This window comes from Sapajus apella, unplaced genomic scaffold, assembly GCF_009761245.1.
Source record: "Sapajus apella isolate SASKATOON/1434 unplaced genomic scaffold, GSC_monkey_1.0 scaffold5, whole genome shotgun sequence".
Lineage (NCBI taxonomy): Eukaryota > Metazoa > Chordata > Mammalia > Primates > Cebidae > Sapajus > Sapajus apella.
This window is the reverse complement of record NW_022436945.1, coordinates 42,325,700-42,352,862: the sequence shown is the minus strand read 5'-3', so window position 1 is coordinate 42,352,862 and position 27,163 is coordinate 42,325,700. Positions and strand designations below refer to the sequence as shown.

Sequence of the window (27,163 nt, the reverse complement as noted above, 5' to 3'; positions counted from 1 at the left end):
CTCTTGCTCCTGCCATGTGAAACACCTCACTCCCTCTTTGCCTTCTGCCATGATTGGGAGCTTCTTGAGGTCTCCTTAGAAGTAGAAGCCACTATCCTTCCTGTATAGCCTGCAGAACCATGGTCAATTAAACCTCTTTTCTTTATAAATTATTCGGTCTCAGGTATTTCTTTAGAGCAGAGCAAGAACAGACTAATACAGCTATCTTTTATTTATAGCTGATTTTAAAATTAGTCTATCTTTGGTTTTTAGCAGTTTTACTCCAGTATAGCAGAGTGTGAGCTTCTTTTAATTTATTCAGCTTGGGTTACACAGTGCTTCTTAAATCTGTGGCTTGATGTCTTTCATCAGTTTTAGAAATTCTCAGTCTTTATCTCTTAAACATTGTTTCTGCCCCATTTTTTTCCTCTAATCTCTCTCTGATCCTCCCATGTTAAACCCTTTTAACTACAAGCCACATATCTTTTATTGTCATTATTGTAGCTACCATTCTTTTTATTCAATATGATCTAGACTGGATATTTCTATGGACCTGCTTCCAACTCACTAATTTTCTCTTTAGCTAAGTTCAATCTGCTGTTGAAACCTATCTGTTGAGTTCTTAATTTCAGAAATATATTTTGGATCTCAAATTTCCACTTAATTCTATTTAATAAATTTATATTTCTGCTGAAATTCTCCATCTTGTAAAGTATATTCTTGAATATATTAATCACAATTATTTGAAAGTCTGTCTGAAACTCTAACATCTTGGTCACCTTTAGGTCTATTTCTATTATCTTGTTTTCCTTGTAGCCTGTTTCTTAGATGTCTGTTAATTTTTAATTAAACTTCAAACATCATGCCCCCAAAATTTTAGAGGCTGGGTTCTCTCCTTCCCTCCTTCCAGAAAGAACTCACCTGATATTCTTGAAGGCTGCAAGCAGCAAAGAAGCACATCACTTCAATCCAGTCAAAGGCTGAGCTGACTCATTGCTGGTTAGCAATCTTTGTAAGGCTTAGACTACCTCTGTTTTGTCTCCACTTCTAGGGTATAGTACTCCCAGAGCCTCAGCTGAGAGCCTGGGTTATTTCCTAAGATTCCCCTCCTTGGCACATCTGAGTGTAAACTGTTAGAAGCAGCTGCACCACATCTTAGATGCTTTGCTGCTTAAAAAGTTCTTCCAACAGATGCCCTAAGTCATCACTCTTGAGTTCAAACTATGACAAATCCCTAGGGAGTGAACACAATGCAGCCAAGTTATTGGCTATGGTATAACAAAGGAGACCTTGGCTCCAGTTCTCAGTACGTTCCTTATTTCCATCTGAGACTTCATCAGCCTAGCTTTCACTGTCCACATTAGTATCAGTATTTTTAGTCACAGGTATTTAGCCAGTCTCTAAGAAGTTCCAAACTTTCCCTTATCTTCCTGTCTTCTTCTGAGCCTTCCAAACTCTTCCAACCTTTGCCTGTTACCCAGTTCCAAGGCTGCTTTGACATTATCAGGTATCTTTATGGCAATGCCCCATTCTTTGGTACCAGTTTTCTACATTAGGTCATTTTTGTGTTACTGCATAGAAACACCAGATGCTGGGTAATTAATAAAGAAAAGAGGTTTAACTGGCTCATGGTTCTGCAGGCTGTACAAGCATGGTACCAATTATCTGCTTGGCTTCTGATGAGGGCCCCAAGAAGCTTACAATCATGGTAGAAGGGAGTGGGAGCAGGCACATGGTGAGAGCAGGAGCAAGAGGGCAGCAACTTGTATAATATTAAATCTAATATTAAATCTTTGGTAAGCATGGTTACCAGTTCCAGCTCCAAACAACTCTACAATGTAGATTATTTCCTTTTCTCTGAAGGGGAAGCTGAGGCAATGCATGGATAAAAATATTGCCCAAAGTTCCAAAATTTGAGGCATCGTTGGAATTGAAACTTAATAGCCTAGGCATGGAGATCTCAGCTTGAAACTATGTTCTAATGAACAGAGAGCTTGGTGGAACCATTGTCCTTAACCAGCTGGGAACTGCAAATTACATGATTGGGAGGTGGAGGGGCAATTTACCACAAATTGTACCTTAGCAGAGTTCATCTGGATTTCTTTATTCTTGACATTTAAAGATTGTTCACATTTGATTGTGAAGCAGGCCAAGTGCACTTCTCCTTGCTTCCTTTTAAGAGGGAACCAAGACTGAGGGGCCTTTCAGCCTTAATGCTGCAACTTTCCCTCCTCACCCTCTCTCTGCTCAAATGATAGAAAATGGACTTGCTGTGTGGGAACCTTTTCTTACACATGGCAAAAGCCAACTCTACAAAGAAAGGAAGAAAGGCCCAGCTGGGAAGTTCAGAACAGCACTGATCTCTGAGGAACAGTTTTATAAGCCCAGAGAATAATCACAGCTCTGACTTATAGAGGCCAGAAAAATGGTCCCTTTGGATTGGACATCCAAACAGCAGAAGTTCCTGGGGCTCTAGAAGGCAGTCGGCTCTCCTATGAACAGAAAGAAGCACAGCTGAGATGTCGTAACTGTCATTTCTCCATTTCTGCCCTGATTTGCTGTTGTCATTGATATTATTTTTATTTACAGAGAGGTTGGGCTTTGAAACATTTCATCAGGGGTTTCTAATCAGCTCAAAGATAACAGCTTTTGGTCTTGCCCCTCTACTTTTCACTGCCTCCTGCAGTTATCTCTTCAAAGACATTGATGAGAACAGCCTGAGGCTGCTCTTCTGGCTTTACCTTTAATAACTGCCCAACTCCAATGCTCTCTTCTCCATATGTGTCTCCAGCTGTAGTGGACCCTGCTATGTGCCTCTCCCACTGTCTCTGCAAACTCAACATGAGATCATCAGTTTTCCTATGGGACTCCTTTCTCTCCTATTTCTTTGTTACTCTCATTCCCCCATACTCTGTGCTATATTATTTCCTAAGTGAGGTAAGGTCCAGATGAGGAGGAAGATAAAGTGCAAAATCCTTAACAGGTAACATCACCAGTGCTTTAACTTTCAGAAATCCTTCAAAGACAATGTAAACATCAACGCAGAAGACTGGAAATCCTGGGCATGCAGATCCATTGTGAGTCTGCATTCCGCTCTGCCTGCCAATATTCCTCCGCACCTGTGTCTGGGGGCCCGGAGCACTGCTCTTCACATCTCTAGTGATTCTGAGTAAGCTGCCAGCAGCAAAAGACAGTGTGCTCTATCAGCGACGACAGGTACAGCCCTCACACAGCCAACGACCACTGCAGAAAGGGCCCCTCTGTGCTCATGGAGTCCAAGACCCAAATCTTTATGGATGGAGAAGCTGAGGCCCAGCAAGGTGAAGAGAGAGACTCAATCAAAACAGAACTGAAACTGGAACGCAGCCTCCTGGCTCACTGTTGACAGGGCTTAGTACAGTGTTTACAGATGTTTGGATTTCTTAGAGAACAAAGACATTGTACGAATGGTGGCTGCTGGATCACGACAAGAAAGGAGCATTAATTTAGAGGGTCCTAGTTCACCTGTAATTACAAATCTTACGCAAAAGAGGATATACCAGTTTTACTTTCTTTCTTTTGTTTTGGAGACAGAGTCTCACTCTATTGCCCAAGCTAGAGTGCAGTGGTCTCTCTGCCCACTGCAGCCTTGAACTCTCCAGGCGCAAGGGATCCTCCTACCTTAGCCTCCCAAGTAGCTGGAAATACAGGTGTGCACCACCGTGCCTGGCTAATTTTTAAAAATTTTTCATAGAGATGGGATCTTGCCATGTTGCCCAGGCTGGTCTTGAACTCCTGGGCTCAAGTGATCCTCCTGCTTTGGCCTCCAAAAGTGCTGGTATTACAAGTGTGAACCACTATGCCCAGCTCAGTTTTACTTCTTAAATTCAAAATCTGTCAATACCAAATGGAATCTCAGTATCCATAATTTTTTTCATATTTATGTAATATTGATCAAGGTTTTATTATGATAAAATATAACATAAAATTTACCATGAGCATTTTTTGTTTGTTTGTTTGTTTGTTTGTTTGTTTGTTTTTGAGATGGAGTTTCACTCTTGTTGCCCAGGCTGGAGTGCAATGATGCAATCTCGGCTCACTGCAACCTCTGCCTCCCAGTTTCAAGCAATTCTCTTGCCTCAGCCTCCCGAATAGCTAGGATTACAGGCGCCCACCACCATACCCGGCTAATTTTGTATTTTTAGTGGAGATGGGGTTTCTCCATGTTGGTCAGGCTGGTCTTGGACTCCCAACCTTAGGTGATCTGCCCACCTCAGCCTTTCAAAGTGCTGGGATTACAGGCATGAGTCACCGCACCTGCCTCATTTTAACATTTTTTTAGTATACAGTTCAGTGACATTAAATACATTCATATGATAATGAAACCATCACCACTATCACCTTCTAGAACTTTATCATCATCTCAAACTGAAACTTCATATCCATGTAACAATAACTCCCCATTCTCCTCTCCCCGTGGCCCCTGGGAACTATTATTGTACTTTCTGTCTCTGAATTTTACTATTCCAGGTACTTCCTTTAAATGGACTCATATAATATCTGTCCTTTTGTGCCTGGCTTATTTCACTTAGCATAATGTTTTGAAAGTTCATTGACATTGTAGCATGTGTCAGAATTTCCTTCCTTTTTAAGAATGAATAATTCCACTGAACGTATATCCTATGTTTATACGTTCATCCATCAATGGGCATTTGGGTTATTTCTCCCTTTTGGCTATTTTAAGTAGCACTGTAATGAACATGGGTGTGCTGATGAATGTTTTAAAAATACAGGGATGCAACCTTATGACTCATAACTATGTGTAGACATAGCTGAAAGAGTAAATAGGTGCACCGAAGTCCCCATTCCACACAGAAGATCCACATCATCTTGATATCCTCCCCCTAGTTAAACCGTCAGTATCTGTAAAGATCAGTAGAGACCTCATAAGACCACAGAAGTAAAGAAAGAGGAGGAAGAAGAGAAGTAGGAGGGTGCTCACTTCACCAGCACATACACTAAAATTGGAGCCATATGGAGAAGTTTATTATGGTCCCTGTGCAAAGATGACACACAATTAAGTGAATTAATGCAGAAACAGAAAACCAAATATCGCATGCTCTCACTTATAAGTGGGAGCCAAGTCTTGGAAACACACAGACGTAATGATGGGAACAACAGACACTGGGAACTCCAATAAGAGGGAGGGAGGGAGGGAAGGAGGGAGCAGGGGCAAGAGCTGTTAAGTTTCCTATTGGGTACTTTGCTCACTATCTGGGTGGCAGGATTAAACTAAGCTCGAACCTCAGCATCATACAATATATCCTTGTAACAAATCTATACATGTGTTCTCTGAATCTGAAATGGAAATTAAGAAAAAATAAAAGTAGGAGGAGGAAGGTAGGAAGAGGAGGAGGAAATTAAGAAAAGGGGAAGAAAGGAGGAGAAGAAGAGGAAAAATCCTTGACATTTGCCTAAAATCATGGGAAATTTTGAAGTCAGTTCTTGAAAAACAGATCCTGGTATCTAATGCACAGAACATTAGCCCTTGGGTTTCATCGCTGCCACTCCTACCCAAGAAGGTTCAAATGCCACGAATCCAGGAACTATTAGCTAGAGACTAGAGCTTTGAATAGGCTGAGTCAATTCTAAGGCAAGATGCGTTTAGCACTAAGAAAAACTCACAGAGGTTTACAGAGTCCTGTTCTACCTACATTTTACAACATGTAAGCCCTTTGATCTAACTCATTATGGGTTTAGAAAGACAGCAGGAAACACGCATTGCTGTTTCTCCTTTACTCTACCTCCTCTTTCCTTTCATTTACCCAGAGTGGAATGAATTAACTCTAAGATTCTACCTAGAGGCTCTAAACAGCTACTTTAGGGCCAGACATGTTGGCTAATGTCTATAATCCCAATGCTTTGAGCGGGGAGAACAGTTTGAACCCAGGAGTTCAAGATTAGCCTGGGAACCAAAGCAAGAGCCCATCTCTACAAAAAATAATTTAAAAAATTAGCCAGGTTGGCTGGGTGTGGTGGTTCTCGCCTGTAATCAATTCCAGCACTTTGGGAGGCCGAAGTGGGCAGATCACCTGAGGTCAGGAGTTCAACACCAGCCTGGCCAACATGGTGAAACCCTCTCTACTAAAAATATAAAATATTAACTTGGTATAGTGGTTCACACCTATAATCCCAGGTACTCAGGAGGCTGAGACAGGAGGCTCATTTGAACCCGGAAGACAAAGGTTGCAGTGAGCTGAACTTGTGCCACTGCACTGCAGCCTGGGTGACAGAGTAAGACTCTGTTAAAAAAAAAAAAATTCGCTAAGCATAGTGCTGCACATCTGCAGTCCCTGCTACTCAGGAGGCTGAAGTGGGCAGATCGCTTGAGCCCAGGAATTCAAGGCAGCAGTGAGTTACGATCACGTCACTACACTCCAGCCTGGATGACAGAGACCTTGCCTCTAAAAATGAAATAAAATAAAAGGCTCTTTTAGAATAAATAACATAGTACTTTCAAACTCACTTTTGCAGCAAATACATCAAAATACAGTGCATTTTGAAGGGCCTGTCTCTGTGCTTAAAGTTGTCAAGAGTTTAAGAAACTCAGTGGAAGCCTAAATGGGTCATTGTCATCTGCTGGAATCGTATGTGGATAGGATGATTATGCTAGCAGCAATGGTTAGGGTTCACACACTGCAACCTTGGCTTAGGTGAAGCTTTTATTTTTATTATTACTTTTTCTGTTGAAGCCGGTGCAGACTTTGTTTTCCTAGACCATTTGAGAGGAAGTCACTGGCATGATGCTCATCACCCTGACCAGGGCAGGCAGCGGGGCCAGAGGACTTGCTGTTGAACACACAGTAAGATGTTCATGGGAACCTGCAGAAATAAATGCAGGAACCAGGAGGGCAGCTGAAAAATCAATGAGTGTATAACTGTCATTGTTGCCCTGGTTTCACTTCCACCCTATTGCAATGCAATTGACATCTGTAAATGATCTCCAAGTTACATCTTTTCCAATTCAGCTTTCTGTGAAACCCAACAGTAATCTTTTTTTTTTTTTTTTTAAGACAGAATCTCACTCTGTCACCTAGGCTGCAGTGCAGTGGCACAATCTCCGCTCACTGTAACTCCCACCCCCGGGGTTCCAGTGATTCTCATGCCTCAGCCTCCTGAGTAGCTGGGATTACAGGTGCGTGCCACCACACTCAGCTAATTTTGGTATTTTTAGTAGATATGGGATTTTGCCGTGTTGGCCAGGCTGGTCTCAAACTCCTGGCCTCAAGTGATCTACCCGCCTCAGCCTCCCGAAGTGCTGGGATTATAGTGGTGAGCCACTGCACCTAGCCCCCTACAATAATCTTAAAGGAGTTAATTTGCCAGCTTAGAAACCACTGGTGTTTCGCCGTGCCAAAATCCTCCCATATAAAGCTGCAGTGGTTGCTTGGCACTTAAGGCTCTTCATGCCAGAGCCCTAAACTACTCTGGCTCTATGAAACGGAGGTTGTGTAGTGTAGGGATTTTAGTGCTTACCTCTTAAACCTAGTTCTACCATGTCCAGCTATGTGGCCTTCAGCAAGCCTCTAAACCTCCAGGTGCCTCAGTTTCCTTAACTGTTAAGTGGGGATAATAATAGGACCTACCTCGCTGAGCTTTCATTGGAATTATATTTATGATACGTAAAACACTAAAATGGTGTAAGCAGTGCTGGGCATGGTGGCTCACACCTATAATCCTAGTGCATTGGGAGACCAAGGCAGGAGGATGGCTTGAGGCCAGGAGTCTGAGACCTGTCCTGTCTATAATAATAAAAAATAAAAAAAATCATGGGGCATGGTGGCCCATGTTTGTGATCCCAGCTACTCAGAAGGCTGAGGTGGGAGGATTGCTTGAATTCAGGAGTTTGAGGCTCCAGTGAGCTGTGATCCCACCACTGCACTCCAGACTTTGTGACAGAGCAAGACCCTGTCTCTAGAAAAAAAAAAAGGTTATTATTTAATGTCACTCTACTTCAAGCACCCGTGAAGCAAACCTGACCTGTCAGTCCTCAAATATCATCACTCGGCTCTATTACGGCATGAGCTCTTCTGCTGCAAGGACTGCCCAGTGCCAGTCTCACAATTTGGTTCTTATCCATTGATGTGCTTTGGATTTGTGTACCCACCCAAATCTCATGCTGAATTGGAGGAGGGGCCTGGTGGAAGGTGATTGGATATGGGGGTAGATTTCCCCCTTGCTGTTCTTATGATAGTGAGTGAGTTCTCATGAGATCTGATGGTTTAAAAGTGTGTGGCACTTCCCCCTTCGCTCTCTGTCTCTTCTGCTCTGCCTGGTAAGACGTGCTTGCCTCCCCTTCACTTTCCACCATGCCTGTAAGTTTCCTGAGGCCTCCCAACCATGCTTCCTGTTAAGCTTGTGGAGCTATGAGTCAATCAAACCTCTTTTCTTCATAAATTACCCAGTCTCTTTATAGCAGTGTGAAAATAGAGTAATATACCCATCCTTCAAGGTCTGGCTTAAACCTTATTAACCCCACACATCTTTTTTTGCTCCCTTTTGTCCCTTAGGGATCCTTTTGAATGAATCTCATGCTGTTTGATGTTACAGTTACTATAATCAAGCCTTTCATGAGAGGGAAAATAAAAGTGCTTCACATGTTGTAAAGTGTGACACAGATATGATTTTTTTTTTAAGACAGAGTCTCACTCTGTCACCCCAGCTGGAGTGCAGTGGCACTGTGTTGGCTTACTGTAGCCTCTGTCTCCTGGATTCAAGCAATTCTCCTGCCTCAGCTTCTCAAGTAGCTGGGATTACAGGCACCTACCACCACGCCGGGCTACTTTTTATATTTTTAGTAGAGACAGGGTTTCACCATGTTGTCCAGGCTGGTCTCAAACTCCTGACCTCAGGTGATCCACTCACCTCAGTCTCCCAAAGGGCTGGGATTACAGGGGTGAGCCACTGCCAATGTGATTTTACTGACAATAGTGATACCATCTTATCTCTACCCCGTAACTATGTGTGGCATGAGTTCAGGGGTCACATCTATTATCTTTGTTTTTCCCGTAGTGGCTTTCTATGATAAAATTTGTCAGCATTAAAAAAAAAATTTAGGATGGGTTCTTACTATGTTGACGAGGCTGGTCTAAAACTCCTGGGCTCAAGGAATCCTCCCACCCAGCTTCCCAAAGTGCTAGGATTACAGATGTGAGCCACTGTGCTCCATCAAACATTTTCAGTGGATGAGAAAATGATTACTACTGTAGGGTGAGCTGGTTTACCAGGTGGATTTTCTGTAGAGGGGTCACTGAGGTGATGGAAAGCATGACGCAGATTTGTTACAGGAAAATACAGAATATGCTCAGATCATGGGTATTTTCCAGGAGGTCACTGCAGAAATCTCTAAGAAGCCAGTGGGTGGGCAAGTCAGGAGGCTGTTCAGCCTCTCTCAAGGTTTCTTTTGAGCTTTCTTTTCAACTTAAACCAGGGAAATGCTCCCCGCTTTGCTTCCCACTTTCTATATCAAAGCTCTCTCTCACCTAGTTTTCCTGGTGTCTACATGTGTCAGTTACCACACTTGGATGTAGGCAACAGAAAATGACTTTGTCTCACTCAATCTAAAGAAAATGTACTAGAAGTATAGCGGAGGCTCACAGAACAAAAAGAAGCCAGGCTGCAGGCTTGGAAAACCACTGGAGTTGGGTAGGAGAGCTCTAGAGCCTAGGCATCGGGAGCCACAGCCACCATTAGGCCACAGGGAGAGCCAGTAACTGCTGCTCCTAGAAGTTGTGTTCCTTACATCTTTGATTCAGCTGCCAAGTTAAAGTCCCAGGGGAGAACATCTGATTGGCCAGTCTGGTTTGCAGGCTCATGCCAGGCTGCAGTGGGAGGGGAAGTGGAAGATCTGATCCTTTTGGCTTCTGTCCTAGGAAGCAGGCACTATGTCCTATCAGAGCTACACACAGCAAGGTAAAGGCAACTCTCTGAAAGGGAAGGAGCTTTCAGGAGTCGCCTTGACTCGAGAAGGGGAACTGGATGCTAATGGCTGAGTGACCAAAAATCAGCCACCACACCATGCTTCTGGGTTTGTGTCTGGGTTCTCTCTTTTAGTCTAGTCTACCTGGATGGATGACTCACTTGCACAACTACTTGTATCGTGATTCTGCTTCTCCCCAGGAGGCTGCCCTTCTTTCTTGGTGGCATGTGCTGCTGCCTGCAAGCAAAGGATGTCACAGCCCATGGTCCTGGGATGCTGAAACCCAGCAGGCCCAGTGCTCTGTGCTCATACCTATGTGGAGGAATGGGAGAGATGAGACAGAGGGTGCATGCTGGGCCTGTAGCCTGGAGCTCAGCACACTGGAAGGTCAGAGCAGAGAGAGGTTGCAAAAACAAGTAAAATAAACTAAGTTAGCCCTGCAGCCATACTACTCCATCTCTCACCCACTGGGCTCTTAGCGCCAAGGAGAGCAGAGAGGTGTCAGGAAGAGCTATCTTCATTTTAACCTCTATTGTCTGGAGCCACTATCTGCGATAGCATCTATGTGAACGGAACAATGAAAAGCAAGGGGCAGTTTGCTAGGCAGAGTCATTTCTGAGAACGTTCTCCTCTTTTACCATGATACAAGACAGGGACTGCCCTCTTTCTGTCCATGGTCTTTGTCATCTGCCTGTGACACCTGGAACTGTGACAGCCATCTTGTGACTATGAAGGAACAAGCCTGAAGACAAAAGCCTACTCCCTGAGGATGCCAGAGAAAAAGGGACTCAGACTGGATCTTAATGATGCTGCTGGTGTGTTGCATCAACCAACCTTGGAACTTGGAAAGTCTTCCAGACTTTCTGGTCCATCAGACAATATACTTCATTCCTGTTGAAGATGAGAGTAGTTCTGATTTCCGTTACAACTGAAATCATCCTACCTGATACAGCCTTCTAGCCACTCTTCTAAGCACTGGGCACAATCTAAGACCTGCTGACATCATCCAACTGTGAAGTGGGAGCCTACAAAGGGAAATTCTCCCCATCCAAAAAAGTAGAAGGCTTTCTGCAGCTGCAGAGTGAATGCATGCCTCAGGCCAGCCCTCCTATTCCTTATCCTTTGTCTTTTTTGGACAAGAATCATGTAATTTGGGACCATAGATATTGGGTAATTACTATGGCAATGATTAGGGATTCACTTCAGGAATAAGGAAATATAATTATAGTTCCATTTCAGCTTGTTTCCATGACAACAGGGGCAACTGCAATTGATCAGCAGTTTTCTTCCTAAACAGATCCGTGAGTCTCATTCAAATGAAATGTTAAAGAGCAATTAAATATCCTCATCATGCAAGCTAGAGTTGCTGGAAGAGACTGGAGTCAGATTATCTGACTTAGAGGCTCATCCTGAACTTGGGTATTTTATCAAAATACACGGCACTCGACAGGCTATAGTGTACCAAATTATCTATTAATTATAAGAGAAACAGGGTACGTCACACAAATTCAAGGAAATGGAGGAAAATTTGGAATCTCAAATGGAGAATCTTAGAATTGGAAGTCAGCGGGTCATCCACTCCAGTCTGTAGGCTCAGTCCTGTGTCTATACCACCTAGAACAAGCGATCTTCTAACTTGCCTCTAAAGCCCACTTCACAGGCTTCCAGGCTATTTATTCCACTCCTCCATTTCCCCATGTGGAGAAAGATCTTTTCATGAACCTCTGTAGCTGTCATTTGAACCAATCTTCCTCTTGGTTCATGCTCTGGAAATAGTAGTCATCAACACTCTCTTTATCTCAATACTAACATTACCCTGCTTTTTAAAGTGCTTTATTGGCTGTGCGCGATGGCTCACACCTGTAGTCCCAGCACTTTGGGAGGTGAAGGTCGGTGGATCACGAGGTCAGGAGTTCCAGACCAACCTGGCCAAGACAGTGAAACCCTGTCTCTACTAAAAATACAAAAAAATTAGCTGAGCGTGGTGGTGGGCACCTGCAATCCCAGCGACTCAGGAGGCTGAGGCAGAGAATTGCTTGAACTCTGGAGGCGGAGGCTGCAGTGAGTCGAGATCACGCGACTACACTCCAGCCTAGGCAACAGAGTGAGACTCTGTCTCAAAAATAAATAAATAACAAATAACAAAAAAATTTTAAAAAAAGAAGAAAAAAAATCATAAATAAATAAAGTACTTTATTGCACATCATGCAATGTCATACAAATTTTTGTCCTTCTAATAATCCTGGGAGATGGCATATCCAGTTAACAGATGAAGGGGCTAGCTAGGTTAGGGTCACATAGCTCTCGAGTGATACACCTGTCTTCACAAGAGGTCTCTAGCTCCTGTTCCACTGCTGTTCTATTCCCCACATACTGTACCTCTAAGAATTGCTATACCTCAGCAGTCCCCAACCTTTTCAGCACCAGGAACCGGTTTTGTGGAAGACAATTTTTTCATGGACAGGGGGTGGAAGGATGGTTTCAGGATGAAACTATTCCACCTCAGATCATCAGGCACTAGATTCTCATAAAATGGACGCAACCTATATCCCTTGCATGCACAGTTCACAACAGGGTTCATGCTCCTATGAGAATTTAATGCTGCTGCTGATCTGACAGGAGGTGGAGCTCAGGTGATAATGCTCCCTTACCCCCCACTCACCTCCTACTGTGCAGCCTGGTTCCCAACAGGCCACAGACGGTACTGATCCACTGCCTGGGGGTTGGGGACCCCTGCTATAACTGATTCATAAACCTTCTTTTCCTCTAGACTTACTCAGCTCAGCTCTGTTAATTTTCCTGCTTAGTCTCTAATTTTTATTTAGTGGATTTTGCACCTCTTCACCATTCCCTATTCAAGTTCAGCACATCCCAGGTTCCTAAGGATAGAGGATGAACAATCAAGTAAAAGAGGTCCTGACTTCATCCTCTGAAAAGCAGCAAGGCCAAGTGAATTGATGCACACAATGGTAAGCAAGGAGTCTGCACTTCACTATCATTTCATTGGTGACATGACGTCTCATGATACGAAATGTGGATTCTTCCTTTTCCAGCAGGTCAGAGGGACAGTGATACTCTTTACCAACGTGGGAAACTGGAGGACACAATAGATGAATGTTGACTTGTCCAATGGGAAAAGTCAGTGTGGCAAAGAGCAATAATCATGCATTCATTCATTGAATAAATGCTTACTGAATGTCTGCTCTGTGCCAAATCCAGCATTAGAGGCTGGGAATACAATGAATGGCAAGTCACAAGGCTTACTTCTACGGAAAGGTCAAGGAAGCTGTGAGAACAATGTCGGGAGGAGGGGCCTGATCTAGGCTGAGGGAATCAGAGAAAGCTTGCTCTCCTAAGGAAGGCAAATCTGTGTAGAAAACTCAAAGATGGAGAGGAATTAGACAAAGGAAGGAGGTGGAGATGGGGGATGGGGCTATTCAAGAAAAAAGCACTACCATGTGCAAAATGGGTAGGCTTGGATTGTGGTCGCATCTCTAACACTAACAGCACTGTCATCTCGTCGAGGCTGTTTCCCCATTTATAAAGTGAAGGTATGGGATCAGTACTAAAAATTACCCCAAACCTTTAATATTTTGTATTCCCACCAGCAATGTGTGATGAGAGTTCCAGTCCCTACATATCTTCATCAACACTTGTTATTGTTTATCTTTTTTGGTTGTAGCCTTCCTAATGGGTGTGAAATGATACCTCATTTGTGGTTTTGACTTACACCTCCCTGGTGGCTAATGATGTTAAGCAAGTATGGTTTACGTGTTGATATTTTTATAACTTTTTTGTAGTGATGTCTATTCAAATCCTTTGCCCATTAAAAAAATTTGGGGGGGTGTCATTTTATTATTGAATTATGGGAGTTTTTTGTTTTTTATTTTTACCTATTCTGAATATGATTTACAAATATTTCCTTCCATTCTGTGGACTGTTTTATAACTTTCTTGATGGTATCATTAATTTAATTTTGACGAAGTCCAACTTTTCTGTTTTTCCTTTTGTCACTTGTGCTTTTGGTACCTAAGAAACGACTGCCTAATTCAAGGTCATGGAAATTTACTTTTTCCTTTAAGAGTTTTATAATTTTAATTCTTACATTTAGGTCTGTGATCCATTTTGAGTTCATTTTTGTATATTCTGTAAAAAGGGGTCCAATTTCATTCTTCTGCATGTTGCTACCCAATTGTCCCAGAAATATTTGTTGAAAAATTCTTCTTTGCCCATTGAATTGTCTTATCACTCATATTGAAAATCAATTGACCACAAATGTAAGAGTTAATCTCTAGACTCTCAATTCAATTCCATTTCATTGAGCTACACATCTATCCTTATACCATTACTGCACTGTTTAGATACTATAGCTTTGTGGTAAGTTTTTTTTAACTGGAAAGTGTGAGTCTTCCATCTTTGTTCTTCTTTTTCAATACTGTTTTGGCTATTTTGGGTCCCCTGCATTTCCATATGAATTTTAGGATTCACTTTCTAATTTCTGGGGGAAAAAGACAGATGGGATTTTGACGGGGACCACATTGAATCTGCAGATCAATTTGGGGAGTATTGCTATCTTAACAATATTATGCTTACCAAACCACGAACATGGGATGTCTTTCCATCATTTCAATCTTCTTTAATTTCTTTCAATAATATTTTGTCATTCTTAGCGTACAAGTCTTACACTTCCTTGGTTAAACTTATTCCTAAGTAGTTTATTCTTTTTGATGCTATGTAAATGGAATTGTTTTCCTAAGGTAATTTTCAGATCATGTATTGCTAGAGTACAGAAATACAATTGAGATACAGAAACTCCAATCTTGCATCCTGCAACCTTGCTCAATCTTGTTTATTAGTCTAATACCTTTCTGTGTGTGTATTCCTTAGGACTTTCTATATATACAATCATGGCATCTGCAAGTACAGTTTTACTTCTTCCTTTTTAAGATTAATGCCTTTATTTTTCTTTCTAATTGTCCCAGCTATAGCCATCAGTATAGTACTGTACAGCATAGTGTTGAATAGAAAGAATGAGAGAAGAAACTCTTGTTTTGTTCCTGATTTTAAGGGGAACACATTCGTTTTTCACCATTAAATATGACATTAGCTGTGGATTTTTCAGATGCTCTTTATCAAGTTGAAGGAGTTTCCTGCTAATTTCCAGTGTTGAGTATATTTTTTATTTATAAATCATATATATTATATTTATTTATTTATAATTATTTATTTATAAATTTTTTATTTATAAATCATGAAAGGATGTTGGATCTTATCAAATAGTTTTTCTGCATTTATTGAGATGGTCATGTGGTTTTTATCCTTTAATTTATTAATATGGTATATTACACTGACTGGTTTTGTATGTTAAACCAACCTTGCACTCCTAGGATAAATCCCATTTGGTCATGGTATTTAATCATTCTTAAATGTAAGTTGTTGGATTCAGGCTGCTAGTTTTTGCTTAAGGATTTTTGTGTCTATTGTCATAAAGGATATTGGTCTGTGGGATTTTTTTCTTATGATATCTTTGCCTGATTTTAATATGAGGATACCATGGGCCTCACAGAATTGGAAAATTCTCTCCTATTCTATTTGTCATATTCCTTCTTCCATGAAAATTTCTGCTTATGCCATTATCTGACAGGTTCATGCCTTCCCTCTCAGCAACTTTACATCCTGCCTGTCATTTGGAGTCAGCTTAAGGCCTCCTCATTCCTGAACCCGTTTCTGACTGTTCCAGTTTGAGTGAGCTCATCCTCTCCAGAACCCCTTCATGTCTAATTGTGCTTACATCTGGCAGTTAATATAAAGTGTTGTAGTTATGCATGATGTAACAAGCACTGGGTGTTTACAGTAAAAACTGGAAGCAGGACAAGGGAGTGTCCTAGTAAGTATCAGAACCTCAATTAGGCAGTTGGAGGTAGGCAGACATCTGAGCCTTGTGACCAAGGACCAGTATGACGATTCAGGGCCACATGAGTAGCTCCCTACTGAGCCTGCAGCCTCCTTGAGAGGCAGAGAAGTGGATGCTTAACAGTGCACTCTTATTGCTTGAATGGTGGCTCAGGAATTTATATGCTGTATGACCTTACACAAATTACTTGCTAGCCTTAGTTTTCTCAACTTTGAACTGCTGATAGTAATATCAATCTTAAAAAGTGGTAAATTTTAAATGAGTTCACCTATGCAATACACATTGTATTAACTTCAATTAATGGTAGCTTTAATACATGTCATTGGATATTCTCAGTGAAAAAAGGGTCTATGGTCAAAAGAATATTGAAATACTGCATACTACATACTTCTTCTTAGGGATTCACAGGACACATTAGCATAGTAAAAGCTCTGTTGAGTCCCACATAAAGAGTCCCATTTAATTTGTTTTTGTTCAGAATTCCCCAAACCTATTTACCAAGATGACTCTCTCTCACTTTTAAAATTTGACAACTGTTTTAACACACCTTTGGAAACATAATATTAGTTGTGTTTAATTAAGAAAAGTAATCACATTAGATTGTTAAAAACAGATCATGTTTTATTGCTTTGCTTTTCCCAAGGAATGTATAATTTAAAAGCAGCAGCCTAGGAGAGATAAAGGCTTCTAAGCTAGAGAAAGAAAAGAACACTTGAAAAACCCAAAGGAAATGGAAATTTTCAGGCAGAAGGAGCAGATCAATAAGGAGCTATTCTTGGTCATAGAAACATTTCTAGAATCACAGATTGTTGGGAGCTTGACAGGATGTTAAAGTTCAGTTCCCTAAATTCCCGCCCAGTTCAGAAATCCCACCTTCACTGGCCTCAATCCTTGTGGGCACATGCCCAGCCTCCCATTTTTAGGCAGATCTAATTAGGAAATTCTCCCTCACTCTGGGCTGAAATCTACCTTCTTGGAACCTCTACCCAAAGTCATGTTAATGGAGCTTTGAGTTTTGTGCTTTTGTGAGAACTGTCCATTTTGGAGATTGCAAATAAAATGTACAGGAAATTTTTTGAATCATTACATAGTGTAAAGTAATAGTCTGTTAATTGAACAATGAACTAAAAATAAGAATTTCTAAAAACAACATTTTTCATTTTCTCCATCTGTAAATAGGGCAAATAACTAGAAACTCAGGTATACAACGTATGTAGGATTTACTCTGTAGGTGAAATTACTTTGCAACTGTCAATTCCTTAGAAAAGAGAAATACATTACTTTTTAATTACTTCTATTTTCCTGTGTTTCTATCTTTTTTTTTTCCGTACATTGTCCAGGCTAGAGTGCAGTAGCTCTTCATAGACATGATCATAGCACACTACAACCTTGAACTCCTGGCTCAAATGATCCTCCCACCTTAGCCTCCCGAGCAGCTGGGAAATCATAACAAACAGTCTCTCAGACCAGAGTGCAATCAAGTTAGAACTGAGAATTCAGAAACTAACTCAGAACTGCACAGCTTCATGGAAACTGAACAACTGGCTCTTGAATGTTGACTGGATAAACAACGAAATGAAGGCAGAAATAAAGATATTCTTCGAAACCAACGAGAATGAATAGACAATTTACCAGAATCTCTGGGACACGTTTAAAGCAGTATCTACAGGGAAATTTATAGCAATAAATGCCAACATGAGAAGCAAGGAGAGATCTAAAATTGACACCCTATTGTCAAAATTGAAAGAGCTAGAGAAGCAAGATCAAAAAAACTCAAAACCTAGCAGAAGACAAGAAATAACTAAGATCAGAGCAGAACTGAAGGAGAGACAGACACCAAAAACCCTTCAAAAAATCAATAAATCCAGGACCTGGTTTTTTGAAAAGATCAGCAAAAAAGACAGACCACTAGCCAGGTTAATAAAAAAGAAAAGAGAGAAGAATCAAATAGATACAGTAAAAAACGATAAAGGGGATATCACCACAGATTCCACAGAAATACAAACTACCATCAGAGATTACTACAAACAACTCTATGCACATATGCCACTAAACCTGGAAAAAATGGATAAATTCCTGGACACTTGCATCCTCCCAAGCCTAAACCAGGAAGAAGTTGAAACCCTGAATAGACCAATAACAAGGGCTGAAGTTGAGGCAGCAATTAATAGCCTACCAACCAAAAAAAGCCCAGGTCCAGATGGGTTCACAGCCGAATTCTACCAGACATACAAAGAGGAGCTAGTATCATTCCTTCTGAAACTCTTCCAAACAATCCAAAAGGAGGGAATCCTTCCAAAGTTATTTTATGAGACCAACATCATCCTGATACCAAAACATGACAGAGACTCAACAAGAAAAGAAAACTTCAGGCCAATATCCATGATGAACACAGATGCAAAAATCTTCAATAAAATACTGGCAAATTGATTACAACAGCACATCAAAAAGCTTATCCATCATGATCAAGTAGGCTTCATCCCGGGGACGCAAGGCTGGTTCAACATACGCAAGTCTATAAACGTAATTCACCACAGAAACAGAACCAAAGACAAAAACCACATGATTATCTCAATAGATGCAGAGCAGGCCTTTGACAAAATTCAACAGTGCTTCATGCTAAAAACTCTCAAGAAACTAGGTATTGACGGAACGTATCTCAAAATAATAAAAGCTATTTAAGACAAACCCACAGCCAATATCATACTGAATGGACAAAAACTGGAAGCATTCCCTTTGAGATGTGGCACTAGACAAGGATGCCTTCTCTCACCACTCCTATTCAATATAGTATTGGAAGTTCTAGCCAGAGCAATCAGGCAGGAAAAAGAAATAAAGGGTATTCAATTAGGAAAGGAGGAAGTCAAATTGTCTCTATTTGCAGATGACATGATTGCATATTTAGAAGACCCCATTGTCTCAGCCCAAAATCTTCTGAAACTCATAAGCAAGTTCAGCAAAGTCTCAGGATACAAAATCAATGTGCAAAAATCACAAGCATTCCTATACACTAATAACAGATTTAAAGAGAGCCAAATCAAGAATGAACTGCCATTCACAATTGCTACAAAGAAAATAAAATATCTAGGAATACAACTAACAAAGAATGTAAAGGACCTCTTCAAGGAGAACTACAAACCACTGCTCAACAAAATGAGAGGACACAGACAGAGAAACACTCCATGCTCATGGTTAGGAAGAATCAATATCATGAAAATGGCCATACTGCCCAAAGTAATTTATAGATTCAATGCTATCCCCATCAAGCTACCAATGACCTTCTTCACAGAACTGGAAAAAAACACCTTAAACTTCATATGGAACCAAAAGAGAGCCCACACAGCCAAGTCAATCCTAATCAAAAAGAACAAAGCGGGAGGCATCACACTACCTGACTTCAAACTATACTACAAGGCTACAGTAATCAAAACAGCATAGTACTGGTACCAAAACAGAGATATAGACCAATGGAACAGAACAGAGATCTTGGAGGCAACGCCACACATCTACAACCATCTGATCTTTGACAAACCAGACAAAAACAAGCAATGGGGAAAGGAGTCCCTGTTTAATAAATGGTGTTGGGAAAACTGGCTAGCCACGTGCAGAAAGCAGAAACTGGACCCCTTCCTGACACCTTACACTAAAATTAACTCCAGATGGATTAAAGACTTAAACATAAGACCTAACACCATAAAAACCCTAGAAGAAAATCTAGGCAAAACCATTAAGGACATAGGCAAGGACTTCATGACTAAAACACCAAAAGCATTGGCAACAAAAGTTAAATAGACAAATGGGACTTAATCAAACTCCACAGCTTCTGCACAGCAAAAGAAACAGTCATTACAGTGAATCAGCAACAAACAGAATGGGAAAAATTTTTTGCAAGCTACCCATCTGACAAAGGACTAATATCCAGAATCTACAAAGAACCAAAACAGATTTACAAGACCAAAACAAGCCCATTCAAAAGTGGGTGAAGAGTACAAACAGACACTTTACAAAAGAAGACATATATGAGGCCACAAGCAAACATATGAAAAAATGCTCATCATCACTGGTCATCAGAGAAATGCAAATCAAAACTACATTGAGATATCATCTCATGCCAGTTAGAATGGCGATCATTAAAAAATCTGGAGACAACAGATGCTGGAGAGGATGTGGAGAAATAGGAACACTTTTACACTGTTGGTGGGAGTGTAAATTAGTTCAACCATTGTGGAAGACAGTGTGGTGATTCCTGAAGGATCTAGAAATAGAAATTCCATTTGACCTAGCAATCCCATTACTGGGTATATACCTAAAGGAGTATAAATTGTTCTATTATAAGGACACATGCACATGAATGTTCATTGCAATACTGTTTACAATAGCAAAGACTTGGAACCAACCCAAATGCCCATCGATGATAGACTGGACAGGGAAATGTGGTACATATACACCATGGAATACTATGCAGCCATAAAAAACAATGAGTTCGTGTCCTTTGTAGGGACATGGATGAAGCTGGAAACCATCATTCTCAGCAAACTGACACAAGAACAGAAAATCAAACACCGCATGTTCTCACTCAGAGGAGGGTGATGAACAATAAGAACACATGGACACAGGGAGGGGAGCATCACACACTGGGGTCTGTAGCGGGGAACTAGGGGAGGGACAGCAGGGGGTGGGGAGTTGGGGAGGGATAACATGGGGAGAAATGCCAGATATAGGTGATGGGGGGGAAGGCAGCAAACCACATTGCCATCTATGTACCTATGCAACAATCTTGCATGTTCTTCACACGTACCCCAAAACATGAAATGCAATAAAATATATATTTAAAAAAAAGGCACATGTTACTGCACCTGGCTGTGTTTCTATCCTAATTTTTTTTAACTTTTACTTTAGGTTCCGGGGTACATACGAAGGCTTGCTCCGTAGGTAAACTATTTTTTCTGCTCCTCTCACCCTCCACACTCAAGTAGACTCCAGTGTCTGTTGTTCCCCTCTTTGTGTTCATGAGTTCTCATCATTTAGCTCCCACTTATAAGTGAGAACATGCAGTATTTGGCTTTCTGTTCCTGCATTAGTTTGCTGAGGATAATGGCCTCCAGCTCCATCCACGTTCCTGCAAAAGACAAGATCTCATTCTTTTTTATGGCTGCATAGTATTCCATGGTGCACATGCACCACATTTTCTTTATCCAATCTGTCACTGATGGGTTGACATGATTCCATGTCTTTGCTATTGTGAACAGTGCTGCAATAAACATCTGCATGAGTGTGGCTTTACGGCAAAATGATTTATACTCCTCTGGGTATATACCCACTAATTTTTTAAATATTTAAGTGACGTTTTAAAAATTAATAGTTCAAAGCTTATTCTTTCACATCGTTACTTATGAGATTAGTTTATTATAAAAAGAAATGTTTAATTAAAATATAGTACATGTCTTGGCTGGGCACGGTAATGCCTTGGCTAATGCCTGTAATCCCAGCACTCTGGGAGGCCAAGGCAGGCAGATAAACTGAGGTCGGGAGTTTGAGACCAGCCTGACCAACATGGATAAACCCCGTCTCTACTCAAAGTACAAAATTAGGTGACCATGGTAGCACATGCCTGTAATCCCAGCTACTCTGGAGGCTGAGCCAGGAGAATAGGAGGTTGCAGTGAGCCAGGATTGTGTCATGGCACTCCAGCCTGGGCAACTAGAGCAAAACTCTGTCTCGAAAAAAAAAGAAAAGAAAAGAAAGAAAACATAGTACATGTCCGTAAATGTGGGTTTGTGGACAAGAGTCAATAATAAGGACCTGTTACATTATTAGAAATGTAGCTATTTGATCCAAAGTGGAATTTTCCAAGGCTTTGTAAAACCTAAAACCTTAAGAAAAGCCCCAAGAGGTAAACAGAATAAAAGATTTAAATGGGAAGAGAGCTTCCAGGGTCCAGGTCCAAGACTCCAGGAAGAGTCCAACACAGCTCAGTATGAAATCAGACTCGGCAAAACTGTGCTATACTCAATATACTACAAAAAGGGTGGGTTGTGTTTCCACAGAACTGGCCTTCTAAGGGAGAACTTTCCAGGCTTGACCCCATTTTGTGTTAAACTGCCACTTAGTGTCATTTTACTATCTGTTCCTCATCCTGATACCATGAGGCCAAAAAGTTCACACCCTTATTTTACAACTGAAAAACTGAAGTAAAATCAAAATCTATTCACACTGCATACTCCTTGCCTATCCGCTGGGACAACATTCCAACAGCTGAGTGACTTAGCGCTAGCTGTGCCCTCCTTTCAGTCACATCCTTCCCTGCAGTCACATTAAGTCATTTTCTTACCCTATAAAGACAACAGAAAATAAACACAGGGCTGTCAAGGAAAAGAGTCAATATCAGGGCTAACAAATGCTGTTGCTGAATATTTGCTGTAAAACTTAATGTGCACCGCTGGTCTGAGGGTTTTTGTAATTTGGAACCAAAAGCAGTGTTCATTAGAATTTACTTACTGACATAGAGGATAGTTTTGTCTCTGACCTTGAAACACGGTGAGAATATCACAGATGATACCACAAGGCATTCATGGGAAACATTTTTTATGAGCATGCAATACAAGGCTGAATGAAACCTGGTCTCTGACCATGAAACTGACAGTCCAGTGAGAAAGACAGACAAGCAAATCAATAATTTCCATAGAAAGTGACAAGTTCTCTGCAGAAATCAGGCACATGATGCTAGAAGAACACAGACAAGGTCAAATAAATCAGATGGGGTTGTCGGAAAAGGTTTCTCAGAGGAGCTGGTTTCTAAGCTGTCAGTATCAGAGTTTAACCAGCTCTGACTCTGACTTCAATTTCCAGCACTCAGGTGAGAAAGTACTTCCTGACCCTACTTTTCTGAGTTCCTGACACTGTCACAGCCAGATTTAGTGTCTGTATTCTAAGAGGCAAGGAAAGGAAGAAAACAAGGAAGGAAGGGAAGAAAGGGAGAAGTGGGGGAAGAGACAGGGAAGAAAGAAGGAAATAAGTAAGGGAGGGAGGAAGAAAGGGAGGAACGGAGGGAGGGAGGAAGACAGGGAGGGAGGGATGGTGGGCAAAAGAAACAGACAGGCTCCAGAAGTTGCTAGAGATGGCCAGGTACATGAAGGGTGACCATCTGTGCCTGAGCAACCTGCATCCTCAACAATGGTGTAAAATCTACCCTAGGATACCCTCCCTCTTTGTAAAGCAATGGCATAAGGAACACAATCTTCTTCAATCTGAGGAACGCTGGTGAGCCCAGCCAGTGAAGTGTTGCCTCCTTCCACAATCAAGAGCAGCAAAATGAATGCCCAATTCCTTTGCACTCCCAGAAAATGAGGTCAGACTCATGTGGTAACTCCTCAGGGTGACTTCTCCATGCAGAATGCACCCACCTTCCCAGAGATGGAACGTACGTGTGATTCTTTTTTTTTTTTTTTTTTATTTTTTTTTTTTTTTTTGAGGCAGAGTCTCACTCTGTCACCCAGGCTGGAGTGCAGTGGTGCCATCTCTGCTCACTGCAACCTCCGCCTCTCTGGTTCAAGTGATTCTTGTGCCTCAGCCTCCTCAGCAGCTGGGATTACAGGTGCACGCCACCATGCTCGGCTAATTTTTTTATATGTTTTTAGTAGAAACAGGGTTTCCCCATGTTGCCTAGGCTGGTCTCAAACTCCTGACCTCAAGTGATCTGGCTGCCTTGGCCTCCCAAAGTGTTGCGATTACAGGAGTGAGTCACCACGCCCTGCCCATTTGTGATTCTGTTCTTGCCTGCTGGAACCAAAAACAGCACCTACCTCCTTTGGGATACCATTCCCCACCGGGGACTCCACCAAGCATGTGAAAAGAAAGTGCAAGTCATTACCTTAGATCATCTTCCAGGGTCTCCTCATCCGAAGAGAAGGTCCCATTGCTGACACTCTGGTGAGAATAACTCTTCTTCCCCACTGACTGCGCCCGGAACAATGAAGTGTCTTTCTTTTTCCTTTTGCCAAACAACTTCTTAAAAGGCTGAAATTTTTTCTTCTTGCCTGTGGATTATAAAATAAACACAAGCTGCAGTGTGGCAGGGCTGCACTTCCGAGCCTAAGAGCAAATTACAACTGAGCTGCCTCTGGCCAAGGAGACAGGGCAAAGGGCAGGCATCAGGCTGAATAAGCAACCAATCCCTGTGCCAGGAACGTCAGGAACAGCCCCAGTGCAATCCATGCACAGTGAGGCAGGGCACGAGCCAAAGGCACGGTGAGTCTTCTGTCCCCAGGCTCCCAAGAAACATCTGGGAAGAACAAGAAGAGGTTCTTCTTGTTCTTCCAAGTGGCCAGGGCACAGTGGCTCATGCCTGTAATCCCAGACTTTGGGAGGCTGAGCGGGAAGGAACATTTAAGCCCAGGAGTTTGAGACTAGCTTGGGCAACACAGTGAGATCCCATCTCTTTAAATCTAAGAAAATTAGTCAGGGTGGTGGTACACACCTTTAGTCTCAGTGACTTGGGAAGGTGAGGCTGGAGGATTGATTACGCCCTGGAGGTTGAGGCTGCAGTGAGCTGTGACCACACCATTGCACTGCAGTCTGAGCAACAGAGTGAGATGAAAGAAAGGAAAGAAAGGAAAGAAGGGAGGAAGGGAGGGAGGGAGGGAAGCAAGGAAGGAAGAAGAGAAGAGAAGAAGAGAGGAGAGGAGGGGAGGGGAGGGGAGAAGAGAAAAAGAAAAGAAACAGATTTCAAGCTTCTTGGTAGCCAGCACATGCAATAAGGCAGTGCCTGCTTTCTTTAACAAAGCAGATGGCTAAATGCCCCTCTCCATGGAAGAAGCTGAGAAAAACACGTAAGTCAAACAGGTGTTTTTAAAAATATTTTTATCTGTATCTATACATATCTCCAGTTTGAGGATCATTCCATTTTGGCCTTTGTTAGATGTAGAAGATAACTGCCAACTCTTGGCATAAGCTTTGCCCCCTAATTCCCTCTATCCCCATATATTTCCAGTTTATTTCTCTTGTCTCTTTTTAAAATCTACTATGAAGGGCCCCAAAGGAGTTACTATGAACATCTTCCCATATATTACTTCATTAGTCAGGACCTAGGCTTGCTGCCAACATTTGCTAGGAGGTATTTTAGGTAATACCTTTCAGTCCTCTGCCTTTGGATACGAATTCCTTCATATTACTCCACTCTTTCCTTAGAAAAGAAAGTGTAAGTCACTCTCTACCAAAAGCAGCATCTTCTTGGATCTTTCCTTTTTCTTTAAGAATTTAAAGAGACACTTTTCTAGTGGTCTAACAACCATTTTAAGAAACTTTTTTTTTTTTGAGATGGAGTTTCATTCTTGTTACCCAAGATGGAGTGCAATGGCATGATCTTGGCTTCCTGCAACCTCCACTTTCCAGGTTCAAGCTAGTCTCCTGTCTCAGCCTCCCAAGTAGCTGTGATCACGGGCGCCTGACACCATGCCTGGATATACATATATATATATATATATATACACATTTTTTTTAAGTAAATGTGGTATTTCACCATGTTGGCCAGGCTGGTTTTGAACTCCAGACCTCAAATGATCCGCCTGCCTCAGCCTCCCAAAGTGCTGGAATTACAAGTGTGAGCCACTGCACCTGGCCTAAAAAAATGTTTTAACCCTTACTATGTGCCATGGCTCTAAGAACTTTATAAATATTAACCCAGTTAATCCTCACAACAATCCTATTACGTTGATACTATTAACATTTCCATTTTACACATGAGGAAGCTGAGACATGAAGAGATAAAACAGCATGCCTACATCATAGGAAACATATCTTTGAAGAGGGAGTCAGAAGTTTTGAGAGAGAAGCAAAAATAGAAGCTTGTGACCTGAATTGTAAAACACCTGCACGAAATACAGACACAATTCCCCTCACCTTCTACCCAGCTATCAGAGGCCCCAGAGCTCTGCTGGCCAGAATCCATAGAGGAATCCAGGTACACAAATGAGGTTAATGAGGAAACAAGCCAGACATCTCATTTCCTCTGTGATCTTCAATTCTGGCTTTACTGAGATGTCACAGAAAATTTGAAGTGCTGCCAGGTGTGGTGGCTCATGCCCGTAATCTCAGCTACTTGGGAGGTTCAGGTGGGAGGATCATTTGATCCCAGGAGTTCAAGACCAGCCTGGGCAACAATTTTCCCATCTCTAAAAAATTTTTAAAAAGTAGGTTGGGCGTAATGGCTCATGCCTGTAATCCCAGCACTTTGGGAGGCCAAGGTGGAGGACCATGAGGTCAGGAGATCAAGACCAGCCTGGCCAAGATGCTGAAATCCCACCTCTACTAAAAATACAAAAATTAGCCAGGTGTGGTGGCAGGTGCCTGTAATCCCAGCTACTTGGGAGGCTGAGGCAGGAGAATCGCTTGAACCCGGGGAACGAAGTTTGCAGAGAGCAGAGATCATGTGACTGCACTCCAGCCTGGGTGACACAGTGAGACTCCATCTCAAATAAATAAATAACAAAATCTGAAAAGAAGTGCTTCAAACTACTTCATCCTAAGTAGTGGCATAAGACGCTGAGGATGCAGACAGAATAATAACCCATTACAAAAAGACAGTCATCTAGGAGCATAGGACGGGTGCAAACAGCCTCCAGCATTAGTGCTCCCCTGAAACGATCCTGTGTCAGATCACATTTAGCAGGAAAGGATATTTAAAACGTACCGGATGCTTGCTATACATAGGCACTGGTGCTAGGTACAAAAAAGAATGACATTATTTTTACTGTGTATTATTTGAAAGACAGGAAAGTGTGTGATACAGTTTAGATGTTGTTCCCTCTAGATTTCATGTTGAACTGTAATCCCCAGTATTGGAAGTGGGGCTTGGATCACTGGATCACGGGGGTGGAGCCCTCATGATCTGGTGCTGTCCTTGTGATAGTGACAGACTGCTTGTGAGATCTGGTTGCTTAAAAGTGTAGCACTTACAAAATTAGCAGGGCGTGGTAGCCCTGCTACTCAGGTAATCCCAGCTACTCAGGACGCTAAGACAGGAGAATCACTGGAACCCAGGAGGCGAAGGTTGCAGTAAGCTGAGATCGTGCCACTGCATTCCAGCCTGGGTGACAGAATGAGACTCTGTCTCAAAAAAAAAAAAAAAAAAAAGGCTTCCTAACCTTTTTTATCATTAGCCCCTAACCTTGCTCCTGCATTCGCCATGTGTCCTGCCTGCTCCTGCTTTGCCTTTCACCCTGTAGAGCTCGCTGAAGCCTCCCCAGAAGGCAACAGATGCCGGTGCCATGCTTCCTGTACAATCTGCAGAACTGTGGGTTAATTAAGCCTCTTTT

At 41.9% G+C, this 27,163-nt stretch overlaps 1 protein-coding gene and 1 non-coding gene across 5 annotated transcripts in view; one reads left to right on the top strand and one right to left on the bottom strand.

Annotated features, from left to right (window-relative positions):
* The window catches only part of CRACD (capping protein inhibiting regulator of actin dynamics), a 279,762-nt gene that overhangs the window by 35,586 nt on the left and 217,013 nt on the right, over window positions 1–27,163 (bottom strand). For all 4 annotated transcript variants that reach the window (XM_032274268.1, XM_032274267.1, XM_032274269.1 and 1 more), the window contains one exon: window positions 23,722–23,887. In XM_032274268.1, coding sequence (XP_032130159.1) covers window positions 23,722–23,887 — 166 coding nt within the window. The remainder of the gene's footprint in view (window positions 1–23,721; window positions 23,888–27,163) is intronic.
* Window positions 4,953–5,059, top strand: LOC116548903. The gene has a single exon (XR_004267611.1). It is a non-coding gene; the product is annotated as a U6 spliceosomal RNA (small nuclear RNA).